Raw genomic sequence first — 15,284 nt, forward strand, 5'->3', positions numbered from 1 at the left:
AGCAATGCATATAAGGCAAAAACGGGAGTGCAACCCACATGGGGCTGAAAAAATGCATGCCTTCATGAACATTTTGCTGCAGTGCCTCCGTACGCAGGCTCATCCATCATGGATGACTGAACTAACTCTTGAGCTGAACACCTGCCCTTCCTGTGCGGTTTCATGCTGTTGCTTCATTTGCCTTGATCGGGTGCCCACTGCTTGCCCGTCTCCTGGACCAGTTCGACTACCATCGAGCTTCCTGCTGTACAACGCTGTGCAAACCTCACCTGCATGAACTCGAGCTATTTAATCATAGCCATTGCTTTACCTGCTTTTCCCCTTGTTCTGTATTTTAATATTGTATACTAAGTTTGACTTGACTTTGACTTGGTGCAGTAAACTGAAGCCGGACTTGTCTGAAAACGCATGCTATGCCAGTCATCCTGCCATTTGTTAAGTTTTTGGCACCACTGCAGTCTGTGGTCGAGGGTCAAAGATAGCCGTCATCGTTGAACAGTGCAGGCTGACACCCATTGACGTGGGATACATTTCAGCTGCTGGGCCAAGGTCTGTGATGTGGCTTTTCAGTCCATCACAACCATGCGGACAATTTGTTGTCCTCCTATTTCTCTGTGTATTCTGTGTGGCAGTCTAGACCCCTCATTTTGGTGAGTCTGACCCTCCTCTACCCACTGACACCACACTGTCTTCATTTAGGTTGCATTCCGTTTAAATCAAGCCTGGAAGGATAATCCAGCTTCTCGCATTCCTACAGTTGTCATATATAATTTGGTGCACTTTAGCCATTGCGATGTGAAACCAACCGAACCAAATGAAAAAGATATTACATCACAAAAACCTAAACTCTGGTTTGGAGTACCAAACTAATTAGGAGTGAAAACAGCCTACGGCCTCTTATGCCTGAACACTCTTTTATATCTTTGAGGATTAGCAGCCTGTTGTGTAAGGCTTAGCAGCAGTTTTGTGAGGTTTAGCAGCCTGTGATGTAAATCAAAAAGACCCCCTGGGGCTCAACACAGGTCTAATGATGATCTCTCTCAGGTACTGTTGCACTGCTCTGTTTGACACCTTGTAATGAGACACAAACACTTATCACGCACAGTGCTTCAATTTCACTGCCTCAACCTGCTTGCTGTCTTTTTGGGTCAGAGTTACAGTGCATCACCCTGCTGTCAGTGCCAAGCTGGATGTGTTAAAGTGTGTTTCCCAGCTGTGAGGGCTATAAGCTGCATTTACATGTGTATGCATGTATGTGCATGTGTGCTTGATTGTGGCCACATGTGTTAGTAAAACATCATAATTGGACAGCTTGTCACATCAGATTGATGTTGAGATGATTTGTTTTGTTTTTGTCTATGCATACAGACCCGGAGGTGCATCCTCAGAATGAAGATTACTGGGGTCATGTGAACCCGATTGGGCCGAGGGCTTGTTATGATGAAGGGAAGCGTGTTGCTGAGACCATGTGTTATGCCTACATGAAGCAGGTAAGCCTGAATGTAAAGGTCTTAATAGCTGGTTTCCATTTGCATTAGTCAAAAATTGAAATGAGTGCCACATGCCTGACTTACCTTTATTTTTCAAGTATTCACTTTTCTTAAGAGCACTTTCCACAGCTGAGGCCTTCTGAAGACTGTTGTTTCTGTAGCCTACAAGAATGCAGTTTGCTTTTTGTTCGCGTGATGGGTTACTGTTTAAAATGAGTTTATTGATGTTTGGTATTTTGCTGGTAGATCTTACTTATTTATGTTAATTATTAAGTAAATATCAATTTGTTTAGGCTATTCATTGATTTGCTGGATTTCTCTACGTGTTGTCGTCCCACTTCCACCCACACTGGGCTGGATGACTGCTTCCACATGGCACCGAAAATTAGCTGAGAGATATGATGGTGTGTCCCATGGGAGTACAGAAAGTGTGACTGATTTGTCTCTTAGGAGTCTACCACCATGATGTAACATACTGGTATTGTATATTTACATACTGGGGGTTTAGTACTTGCATACAGTACTGTACAAAAGAGACCATCCTTATTTATTTAATTTCCGGTTTAAACAGCCATTAAGCACTAGTTTCTGGAGATATTTCTGAGGAGATTAGATATAAAATAGTCTACTTGTGTAAGAAAGGGGAAGAAAGTCAAAGGAAAATGAGTGTGGGGTGGGGGGGGGTGGACAGGAGCTTCCAAAAAAATGTAAAAAGTATACAGAGAAAAAGGGACTTCTAACAACTGAAGGAAGACCTAGTAGATTACCAAAACTGTCACCATCAAATAAACAGTACTTAAAAGGAGAAAATCAAGTGGAGCTCTTGATTCAGATCTGAAAAATCTACAGATGTTACTGTCTGTCCTTTCTGTCTTTTTTAAGCTGTGTTTATAATGAAAGGCTTTAGAGAGACCATATTGTCCTACCGTGTATATTCTGCTGCACAGTATGGGTAGCCGAGCTGCTCAGTTTCTCAGTGTGTTTTCTCAGTACTCGCTGTGCAGCATGTTATTTTGAATGAAGCAGCTTTATTTGAAGTTGTCTGTAGAGGCTGTGTTTCACACAGCATGGTGTGTTCAAACAGTGTAAGTCAGCAAAGAACAATATTTCTAAAATGGTGTTTGTCTGGCTTCAGAGGACAGTCAACCACAGCTCAACCAACCAAAAAGACTTCAATAACATGAAACATGAGCTCCCCTGATTAGCCCGAGGTTTGATTCCTGCTGTCACTGTGCTATAGAGACAGATGAAGAGGGGCGATTAAAACTGTAAATGTACTTATAGCTGTTCATAAGTGCTTATCTCACGTGGTACAAAACCCGCTCTTCTCCACTGCAGCTCTACAAATGTAGCAAAGCTAGCTAATGCATGTCATTTAATATCAGCTAGATTTTAACTATTTAACTGTTAAGGTACATTGCACTCATTTACACTAACAGCTACTTAATTCTGAGTTTGTAGGTTTAAGATATCGGACTTAATATCAGCAAGTACCATCTCTCATCCTCAGTCTGAAAAAAATAGTATCAGTGCATCCCTGCTTGGATGCACCCAGATTGCTTTTAAATTGTTGAAAACATTGATTCCACAGGGTTGTACCACCAAGGAGGCTGAGTATGACTAAACTGTTACAATAACACTTTCAAAGAATGCCAAGGAGCTGGCCTCCCAAGGATTAAGTTTCAGGGTCTACACATATAATTTTGTTCTTGCTCTTTTGCTCAGTTTGAATTATGTTTTCTTCACCATTCTTTTCGACTAGTTGCAAAAACTCTATTGTCACAGCCTTTTATCGGGGTGCACTGATTCAGAAAACATCAGTCCTGATATTACCTGCAATTCAGTCTCATCTGAGAAGCATTCAGGTGGAGAGATGTTTGCCTAAAAAACAACTTTGCAGCAAAACTGACTACAGTCTCAGAATATCAACTACGAAGTAGCAGAACAGAATTTCATAACTATGTGGTGGTGTTTTTTTTTTCTTGTTGTTTCAAATATATTATTATATTACCCGCATTTGGTATGTGTGAAGAAATTAGAGTATAGATACTTAGATTGCTCTGAGTGAGTGCTTTCAGTTTTTATGTCATTTCATTGAATATAGATTATTAAGGAATACAGCTTTATGCATAATGCTTATAATCAAGAATAATTTTGGAGAACATATGTACCCATTTTACATCTACTGAAGGAGTTGATGAATATGGCTCACAGCATGAAGAGTAAATTCAGTGGACTTCCACAATTACATTTAGATCCAGTTTGTCATCTGTGAGGGATGAGCTCATTCATTTGTGAAATAACCTTCCTTTTTGTGACTGCTTCATTTCCAGTCTTTATCTAAAATAAGTCCTTTTTTGAATACCCAGCCTGAGTGATTGGCACCAGCCTTTAGTGTGTAAGATTAAATCCGTGTTTGTCGACCCTCAGTGCATCTCTGATCTCATCTTTTATCTCGTTCACCACAGCCCAAGCCATGCTTTCGCTTACCGTGTAATGTCATCATGAGAATTCTTCCCCCACCCCTTCGTATTCACATAGAATTGTGCCCAGCATTTTTCCTTTTAATTGAAATTTAGTGACATTTGCAAAAAGATAAGTGAGCGTCCAAATCAGACAGGAAAAGATATCATCTGTCTGTCTCTCCTTTGAGTAACATTCCCTACTGTTTTCAGATGCAGAACTTAATGCTAATAGCACAGAAGATTTCTCCTTTTGATGATTGCTGTGCATTTTTAAGGTTTTGTGTTTTAGTGGATAATAAGTAGTGTAAGAGGTGGATGTGTAGAAAACCTCCTCTTTTTTGTGATCAATATTTTATTAACAAGTTAAGAGAACTATGTTCAAAAAGCCCAGGACATGCCCACAGAGCTTCCCACAACAAACATAGTACGGAGACAATGAATAAACTCAGTATACTGAAGTTTACACCCTCATATCAATTAGAAAAGGTTGCTATGCTCTCATTGCTTTTAACAGCTCTTTCTCAGTATTTGACCAGGACACATTTGTTCTTATTTTGGCCTTATTTATCCTGGCTGTTGTACATTCCAGAAGAGTGATGTCCCAAAAATAAGTAAGCCAAACAAGATGCATAGGAACGGAGGGTTCAAACCATATTTTCAGTATTGTCTTTTTGGCTGCTGTGAGGCCGGCCAAAAAAATCCTTTTTTGATGAGTAGAAAACAATTCTGCAGAGTCTTCAAGTAGGAGGAAAGTCCAGGGATCTTTGTGTACAGATTTTCCCAAAATATTAGAGAGAGTATTTTGAACATATGACCAAAAGACATACACGATAGGACATGCCCAAAACATATGCATATATGTACCGACTATTGCTGAGTTACACAAATGACAATAAGGATCTTGTCTAACTTTAAATTTATACAGCAGATTAGGAGTGACATATACTTTGTGTTTGAACTTAAAATGAATTATATGGTGTGCTGGGTTTTTTGAAGTAATAAAGCAATTCTTCCACACCGTAACCCAATTAGGTTTAACATTAAGTTCTTTCTCCCAAAACAAAGACACTGAGGGATTAGAATATGATTGTTTAAGGAGTGACATATACACCACAGATACCATGCCTCTTGATATAGTAGTAGAATCTATCCATTTCTGTAGAGGGTGTGAGGTAATTTGGTTGGACCAGGGGACACCATAAGCCTTTAGGGCAGATCTCAGTCTTAGATATAAAAAAAAAAAGAAAAACCAGGCAAGACAAACTCTTCTCTGAGATCTTGAAATGACTTCAAACCCTCATAATTAAAAATATCTTTTAGGGTATGTATGCCTTGTTTAGACCAAACTTTATATACAAATGGCTTACTGCCTGTATTGCGGTTACTATTATGCCAGAGAGGTGTTTTACTAGTATATGGAAAGGGGCCTCCCATAATTGCTTCCACCTCCTTCCAAATTCTAAAAGAGTGGGCAACTATAGAGCCAAACGTTTTTAAAAGTTTTTTAGGGATCCCTGTAAAGGGCAAGTCCTGAAGTCTAACGGGGTGAACAATATTAGCTTTTAGACTGCGCCAAGGTACAAAGGAATCAGCATTATTCCAGGTCTTCAGAGGTCTAATTTGAAACACCAAATAGTATAATTTAAAATCTGGAAGAGATAATCCTCCATCACATTTTAGGCGTTGTATATTTTTGAGTCGAATTCTGGGTCTCTTGTTGTTCCATATAAATTTACTTACCACAGAATTAAGTTCCTTAAAATACCCATTAGGTGGTGCTGCTGGAAGCATTGAGAAAAGGAAATTTAATCTAGGTAGAACATTCATTTTAACAGTTGCTATTCTACCGTGCAGAGCTAGACATAGTGGGGACCATCTGTCGAGATCATTCTTAATCTTATCTAAGAGCGAAAAATTGTTATATTTAGTTGTTTGTAATAATGTTGAAAAAAATACCCAAGTAGGTGAAGTTCTTGGTTATTGGAATTTGGGTGTAATGGAGTCTGTAACTGGAGCAATCTAAGGGGTCCTTTCTTTTCTTTAATAAAAGAGTTATCAATGCAGTATTCTGGTCCCTATGGAGAGAGCCGTGCTCTAAGGCAAAATTAAAGGAATTTAAAATGAGGGGACCAAGTATATCCCAGAGGGCATGCAGTAATTCAGGGGGAATACCATCTAGGCCTAGAGCTTTGTTAGAAGTCATGGAGTCTAATGCCAATTTTAGTTCTTCCATTGACAGAGCGCTATCCAAAAAATCACGCTGATCATTTGTTAGTTTGGGGAGTTGTAATTTGTCTAAGAAACTTTGGTACTCATTATGGCTTGTCTGAAATTCTGAAGTGTATAACCGCTGATAAAATTCCTCAAAGGCTCTATTCACCTCATTCGGATGAGTATACAATATACCCTCATCTCTAATTGCATGTATATTAGCTCTCTGTTCATTAAATTTTAACCGTAAAGCTAGTAGTTTACTAGGTTGTTCACCATTGAAGTAGTAGGACTGTTTAGTACGATGCATGATAAATTCTGCTCTTCTTAAAAATATACCCTTTAGCTCTGATTTAAGAGCATTCAGCTCTTTGGCTTTCTCTAAACAATATTGGCCCTTCAGTTCCTGCTCCAGCATATTAATTAAGTTCTCCAATTCCACTATGCATCTACATCTAATCTTACTTTGATAAGAGGAAAAAGCTATACATTTTCCCCTAATTTGACATTTAGTGACTTCCCACAAAGACTGGGGGTCACATGCCGATTTACTATTAAGTTGTATGAATTCTATGAGGGAACTATGTAGTGGGGGTAGAAATTCTGGGTCCTGTAATAAGGAGGTATTAAACCTCCAGCGATTAGACTTATGTAATGTTGGGGTGGGCAAAAGCAGTGCAGATAATGGAGAATGATCGGATAATAGAATGGGTAAGATGGTAACATTTTCGAAGAACGGAATAAGAGTAGGTGAGATAAAAAAATAATCTATACGAGAATAGCTTTTATGACGGTTTGAAAAAAAAGTGTAATTCCTCACTCCAGTATTATTTAAACGCCAAACATCACAAATATTAGTCTCTGTCAGAAAATGATTTAAAGATTCTGAGGGTAAAGCTGGAGACATTTGTGATTTATCCCATGAAGGATTATAAACTATGTTAAAATCACCGCCTATAATAAGCTGGCGATCCCCAAAACCTAGGATAACATGCATTAATTTAGAAAAAATATAGAGTCATTTTCATTTGGAGCATATACAGATATTAGAGCATATTTTGTATTATTCCAAGTACCAAGAACATAGGCGATATGACCTTCATTATCCCCACCAGTAGAATCAACAGAAAAGTGTATTTTTCTTGCAGAAAGTATTAGTACTCCTTTAGTTTTATTTATAGCAGAAGATGAGGCTACCACCCTAAAATATCTGTTTTGAAATCTGTGCACATCTATGGACTTTAAATGAGATTCTTGTATCAAAGCAATTGATGCCCCATTATATCGTAAGTAATCTAAACATTTGGTCCGTTTAACAGCCCCATTTAGCCCATTAACATTCCAAGATATTATCTTCATAGACATAATGTAACCTCAATACATCCAGAAGAAAAACATGAAGCCTATTCCACTGACCATACATTGCAGCTAAAATATGAGAAGATAGCCTCCTATAATTTACTCTGGCAATCCTGGGCATAGAAATCAAAACGAGAAAAACAAACATAAACATGAACATGGAGGCAGTATGCAGAGAGCTAAAAGATGCCCTCCATTCTGATATTAAAGTAAATTCGTTAGGATACGTGGCCAAAACGGCATTGGGTCGCCTCTGTCAATCATCCCATCCGGCCTCCATCTTCACGAAGCAAACCCCTGTTACGGATAACCATTCAAAATATCCATCTACATATCGATCCTGTCGCCACTCATCACAACGTTGCTTGGAGGAAAAGATGAAGCAATTTCAGCTGCGAGCTGCTCAACTTCGAAGAGAAACATTCCCTTTGTGGGTGACTTTGACCACAGCAGGGTAAAGCGCGAACGATGTGTGAGCTTTTTCCTAGCTTGGGCCATCGCTCTCCTCTTGTTCGCGGTGAAAGTGCTGTAGTCAGGGAAGAAGTGCAGCTGTCTGCCTTTATGTTGTATCGGACCCTCGGCGCGAGCTCCTTAGAGGATGGCGTTTCGGTCCCGGTATCGAAGCAGTTTGAAAATGAAAGTCCGTGGGCTCGAGATGGACCGGTCCGCGCTGTAGATGCGATGTGCTCTCTCTACCTCAAAAGAAGGTATCCACTTGGGCAGTTGTTTTTCTATAAATCTCACCGGGTCATCTCCCTCTTCACTCTCTTTGAGACCGACTATGCAGATATTCGACTGACGGCTTTTGTCTTCCATCGACGCCATTTTCACTAACTTCGACGGATTCCTTCTTAACGTTTCGAATCGCCAGCTGCATGTTTTCAAAGTTATTACTTATTGTTTTGATCTCTTTTTCCAACATACCAAACCTCTCGGAGACAGGACTGAATTCTTCCTTAAACATTTCTCGAACATTGTTGAGTTGTAGCCGTAGCTCATCCTCTACAACCGCGCGTAGTTTCGTTTCATCGACCGCTGGCTCTTTTGGACGTTTCTTCTCTGGAGACCACATCGCCAGTTGACGTTTGGCCATACCCAAGTTTAAGTAAGATTTTACCAACTTGGTATGGCTTCTCAGTAGGACCGGGTTTTGTATTAAAGGATGAATTGTCTGAAGCCGATCGGGAGCCACAGAGTTAAGCGGCCATACCTGTCGAAGGTCACGTGATCTCAGTAAACCTCCTCTTGAGAGGTTAGTTATAGAATCCACAGGTGGCTTTACATTTGTACAACAATATATTGCCTTTAGGGCTGTTACATTTACGTGATTAAACCTAATTACTTTATTAAAAAAAATAAATAAAAATGTACTTTCTCAATGAATATTGATTAGTTTTTAAATGTTATTTTGATAGTATTGTAAAAATTGTCATTACAAATTTAGTAGTATTCATATATTTGTATAAATTCACTAAAAAGTCACAAACACAAAAACTGGTTTTGTTTAAACTGAAGAGCTGACAATTTCTAAAATGCAGCAGGCTAAACAAGCTAAGTTGCTACTCTATAAATATTCAGCCTAACGCTTTGACTTGAAATATTTACTTAATGGTAGACTGTAAAATTGCTAAATAAAAAGTAGTAAAATATGTTACTGGAATGTTTTACGTGCTTCAAATGTCCATGTTTTTGTTAAATCTGCCTTAAATAGTATTCAACACTGTATGGGAGAACTAAACTGTGTGCTTGATGCTAACAACACAGGAAATCACATAGAGACATTAGCAAAAATTAGAATTATCATTGTAGTGATAATCTGGAGAAAAGTTTCTGCATGAAGCACTTCCATATTATAATCTCCATGATAGACATGCAGGCTGTGCATTATAGTGATTTTATCATGGATAAGGCATTCTTGAGCACCGCCCTAGGAACGCCCCCTTACCCTTAGTAAAATGCTTCAGTTGAATCAGTTCAGATTTACTTAATTCATCCTCAAAATAATAAAAAAAATTACTGGATTACTGAAATAATAGACAGACAGGGTTTTTTTTTTTACTGTGAAGCCAAAATGTGTTAATTTCTTTGTTGGGAATGAAAAAAAATTAGGCAAGAACCTCTTTGATGAAACTTGGGCTTGCTTTGGAGGAAAATTATTTTGGCTGACCGATGGATAACAGAGAGGAGGCAGACTTCTGTTAAAAATGAGGAGCAGAGCTTTGGCTGAAAGGGTGAAATTGTTTACTCGGGCAGACATCTATATCCCAACACAGAGACGTCTGACATCAGGCACAAAACTCTTCTTCTCTGTCTCTGCTTACTCACTCTATGTCTTTACTAAGAAACAAGCACAGGAAGTTATTATCTACATCACTTTCTTTTCTGTTTACCAAAAATTAATCAACACTCACAATCTTTAATATAGCAGGTGCAACGGATCTTATTTAAATACTTAATGGCCCTTTTAGACTCATCTAGAATCATGAAATCTGGCGGTAACAGCGCTATACCATGCAAAGTGTGTCACGATAAATAAGAGCTTTTCTTAAAGTCATTGTGGCTGGTCAAAATGCGCCAAAGAAAGACTAAATTCTCAGACACAGTGCTGTAAATTTCAAAGGAAGAAGTGCTAACAGTAGTCAATTGTTTGGTGAATATGCACCAAAAATTACACCACAGAAAAAGATATGTCAGACATGTGTGGAACATAAGTTATAAATGCAGTAGTGATGGCAAGACTGAAAAAGAAAAGAAAGGAAAAGAATTCAGGTATTACTGGCACAGGTATGGCAAACTACACTTTTTTCAGAAAATATATGGAATATCAGAATAATATATAAGTATACATATGTAAAAGATTTAATTACAACATCCTGATTTAAACTTTTAATTGTAGGAATTATATTCTAGCATGTAATATTTTATTTCTTATTAACATAATGCGATCCTTGTTCATTACAATTACAGTAACAATTTTACTAACATGGATTAAAGTTTAACAAATGCAAATGTGTTGATTACTTGAATGTGTGGACACAGCCTTAACAATTTTTATAAAAATACCAGATGTTTAAAATATCACAAGTGGCCAGCGTAGAGTTCTCCTTTAGCAGCTGTAGCCAGTCAGCAGCCTGTCCATGTTGTCCCCCCTTACACACACACACACACACACACACACACACACACACACACACACAAACACAAACACAGACACACACACTAATAGCAGACCATGTAGGAGGAGAACAGAGTGAAGGAACACAGCACCTCCACACTTTTATTCTCCGTGGGTTAACCCATACACCACATAATATAAATGTGTAGGGGGTGAACAGTGTGAAGTAATTGAAAATGTCTTATTTTATGTGTTCTTCACAGAAAATGAGCAAAGGCCAAGGAGTCTTTGAAATAATAATAAATTGCAACATTTTTTCTTTTGGTAAACATTGAAACACCACACAAGGGTTAAACTGCATTGGATTCTTACTTCGATTCTCACTTGGAAAATTACTGCCAGAGTGATTTAGGAGTTATTTCTTGCAGTGTTAAGTTGTGTTATGAATCACTTCTGGTGCTTGTAAATCACAGAAAGCGTCATATCACGCAAGCAGTAAAACAAGCAGATAGAATTTATAAACATGTTACTGCTACACTGTTTATTCTTAATGTCAGGAAAAATCTGCTGGTGTGTTTTGTAAATCTGGTTATAGACAGTTAAGTCAAGGGTATTTTGTAAGCAAGTTTAACAAAATATAAATGTTGAAAAACGCATGTTTGAAGTCTGACTGTGTGACGACGATATTCAATTAGTTGATGATAATTGGACAGCTTGTCAAATCACATTAAAGCTGAGATGATTATTTTGCTGTCTCTTTGTATATGCATCCATACCAATTAGTTGAATGCAGTGGCACTTTACTAGAGGGGAAATTCTTAATCCAGAGTTACATATTGTTTGCTGGCTACTTGAAAACAGTTCTATATTTAGTGCACAAACCTGTACTTGTACTTGTTTATGTGTATATGTGTCCTATACATATTGCTGACTCTGATTAGTAATTTGGCAGATCAGATGTCGAATGTTTACATGAATGCAATAATCTGATAACTGCAGAAAATCAGATGTTGTCAGTAATGTACAGTGCATGTACATCTTAGGAAATCAAATAATGGGAAAACTCCAAGTCTACATGGATAAGGCAATAATTTTATTTCTGCTTTGCAATCCACCAGTAAACTCACAGAATAAGACGTGACATAAACCTAACATAAAACTCAAACATTGTTCAGGAGCTTTAGCAGTAAATATGAATATACATCATCTGCAAGATAAAGAATATTCACATTCTTCATTTTTCCAAGTACGTTGGTTTCAGCGTCACTCCAAAAGTGTGTTGTTGCCATTATGCGGGTGTTGCATTTAAACGCTGCTTGCTGTTTCCAGGACTGCTGTTTGACCCACTTGTACCAGCACAACACACACTAACACGCCACCTCCGTGTCAGTCGCACTGCAGTGCTGAAAATGGTCCATCACCCAAATAATACCTGCTCTGTGGTGGTCCTGTCTCAGCTCTCATACAGGCTAAGCAGTTTCAGACATTACAGCCTTAGATGTTTAAAGTTTGTGTGACATTCACAATTCTGTTGTTTATTAGTACAATTGTGATCAAATTAAAGACAAGAATAAATCACAACCGCAACTTTTGAACTGCGCTGTGATTTCCACCGCCAGACAGTTATTTCCAGTCATACAAGACCAGGCTCCTATCTCTTTGAATGGGGAGAGACTTGAAACTGAAGGTCAAATTACCATTTAAAACATATTAGAAATTACCGGTAAAACCTGTCTAAACCTCATAAATAGTTTGTAATGTTCGGCTCACAACAGGAAAACAGAAAAAAAACGTTATTTTTCAGCTTGTTCTGTCTGCTGCGCTTATGCAGATCTCCACAGCGAAGAGCGGCTTTTCCCACTAGCTCCACAATATTGTAGACCTTCCTCTGCTTGCAGCCTAACCAGCAAGCTGATTGGCTCTTTTTCTTCAAGGGTGGGATTTTCTCCGCGAACAGATGCCATGTTGAGCGTTACAAGCGCTCCCATTCATATTTTAACCAGTGACCAGTCTTTCTTCTTTATAACATGTTTGCGTGTATGTTAATGGTTTGTAGAGGTTAAAGTCCAAAGTCCTAGTTTAACTATTAACTGCAGTCATTTTCCACACAGTTACCCAATGAAGAGGATTCAGTTAATGGCACAGGCCTTTTGATATCCTCTCTCTCTCTCTCTCTCTCTCTCTCTCTCTCTCTCTCTCTCTCTCTCTCTCTCTCTCTCTCTCTCTCTCTCTCGCTCTCTCTCTCTCTCTCTCTCTCGCTCTCGCTCTCTCCTCACATCCTGTTTCTCACATCCTATCTATGTCCATCACATTGCTGAATGTGTTAGAGCAGCAGGCCAATAAAAGTGCAGATCTGTCACCTTTTAATCCCTCAGGTCTGCTAGCCACTAATTAGCAGAATGTGGTCACATACTTCAAGCTCTCCTGCCATCTCCTTGTCTCCTCATATTAGCATCTCACATCACTTGGATTGTCTCAGCTCTAGCAAGTCTAAATGCATGCACACACCCACCCTATAAATATTTGGATATCTGTACATCACCTGAGGTTATGACAATATATCTGTTTTTCATCCCCAAGGTTTCTTGCTGTGTTTCTCTTTTATGGTCCATTTGTATTCTTTTCCATGCATTCATCTCCCCATCTATATTTCTCTCTTCTCTCTGTAGTCAGACAGTATGAATGCAGTGGGATGTATTCAGTACAGAAAGGGCTTTTCTGGGCTGCAGCTTCTATTCTTGCCGTGGATCTGATGCAACACTACCACATTAGCATACAAATCTAGCCTCAGGGTCAGCATTGCACTTAGAATTCAGTCTCCTGCCTTTTACCTCAAGAGTCACACGCAAGGTCTCTTAGCCTGACCTGACCGGCCATAGATACAAAAGAAGTGCACAATGAGCATATAAATATATTTTTCACATATTTGTATTATAATGCGTATACTGCATGCTTCTATGAGCATTTTTTTGTACTGACAAGAACTCACTGAACACAAGAAGTACATTTCATTAGCATGGTAATGCAAGATGCAAGCCTTAGACTTCACTGGACAGAACGAGAGGTGCTGCACACACTAAATCATAGTGCATTCACAACACTACCAAATGGTACTTTCACGTAAGTGGTCTAAAGACTCTGTCACATTTATGCACATTTTACTGTAGCTGTAATGGACAACCTTGCATATCGCAGTTGTCAGAACAAAACGTCCTATCTCCAAAATGCTAACTTTACAGGAGAAGGGAAAAACAGAAACAGACTTTTTTCCAAGGATTTTTTAATCCATTTGGTTTGTTCCATTCATCATGAAATTTACACACAATGTAAAGGGCAACAGGCATATTCAAATTGTCAAAAGCTGAAAAATGACAAAAATGGAGATATAAGGTTTTGTTCCGACAGCAGAGATATCAACCTAAGTTGGGTTGTTTATTACCTTCAGTGTCCTTGAGATATGCACTGTGTGGCTGTGCTGCCTGTGAAAATACAAATCAGAATCCATGTCAAACGACACTCAATCTTAAAAGTGCAATAGGTAAAATTGGAGCTCTAGTTCATAGAAAGTGAAGCAGAACAACATTTAAATTACCTTTTTTTTTTTTACACCTTGAACTCACCTCCCATCCCCTTCCATCTACATGAAGGTTGAGAAGTGACTCACATCAATTTCCTCACAACCTACATTGTTCACAACTCATGTTGTGATGGCACTCCAACCAGGCAGTGCTTGAACCTGTGACCCCATCACTGAAATGTGAAATAGGAACCATCATTTCCTAATGTTATGACTTTACTCCACCTTCGTAAATAGTTTGATCTTACAGCTCTACTCTGCTGCGCCTGGACTTAGAACATGGATCAACATTCATAGCAACTTGCATTTAAACCCCATCCCACAAATTCTCCAGAACATTTATGAGCCAAACTGGATCTGTGATGCTGTTTTTGATGTTTAGTCTCATCAGCTACAGCTTATTTTAGCCAACAGGAGTTTGCAAGCAATTTTAGCTGCAATTATCTAACATTACTTACACTTTATGAAGAAGATTAATCCAAATGTTTATAATCATAACAATAATACAGTTAAAACAATTAATAATAATTACTACTAATAATAATTAATTATAATTATTCTCTAAAGTAATACATGCAGGTGCTGATGATTGATTTATCTGATTAGCCAAGTCACAAATCTGTGTAAATGAACCAGGTTGTATTCTGACATTTAATTAAATTGGCTACAGTTTATTTTGGCCAAGCCTGGTTCAGATGAAATTAATTTTTTGCATATTTTTCAGTTTACAGTGGATTTTACAAAGGAATTCAATTTTGTCAAAATGGAACTTTCACTACTTGATATTTAATATTAACTAGGTGAGTTTAACCTTTCACGTTTGTATTCCTGAGATTTCTGAAAATGACATGTTAAACCTTAATTCATGTTCATAAAAATGGTTTCTGCAATTATAATGAACACTTATTATAAAATTATAATTAAAATGAAAAAATCTTCAATTGTATCAATGAGAAAAACAATCTTATGTGATAAAATGTAATTCCTAAGGTTTCTAAGCATACTTTTTTTATAGTGTTTTTTTATAGTGTCACCATTTTTTGATAAAGAAACTTTGTGTTTAAAGC

General features: G+C 38.1%; 1 protein-coding gene across 1 annotated transcript in view; it reads left to right on the top strand.

Moving 5' to 3' along the window:
- Window positions 1–15,284, top strand: part of uxs1 (UDP-glucuronate decarboxylase 1) — a 75,152-nt gene that overhangs the window by 43,999 nt on the left and 15,869 nt on the right. Inside the window, exon 9 of the mRNA XM_036596721.1 lies at window positions 1,369–1,490. Coding sequence (XP_036452614.1) covers window positions 1,369–1,490 — 122 coding nt within the window. The remainder of the gene's footprint in view (window positions 1–1,368; window positions 1,491–15,284) is intronic.

Source organism: Colossoma macropomum, unplaced genomic scaffold (genome assembly GCF_904425465.1).
Source record: "Colossoma macropomum unplaced genomic scaffold, Colossoma_macropomum, whole genome shotgun sequence".
Classification (NCBI taxonomy): Eukaryota; Metazoa; Chordata; class Actinopteri; order Characiformes; family Serrasalmidae; genus Colossoma; species Colossoma macropomum.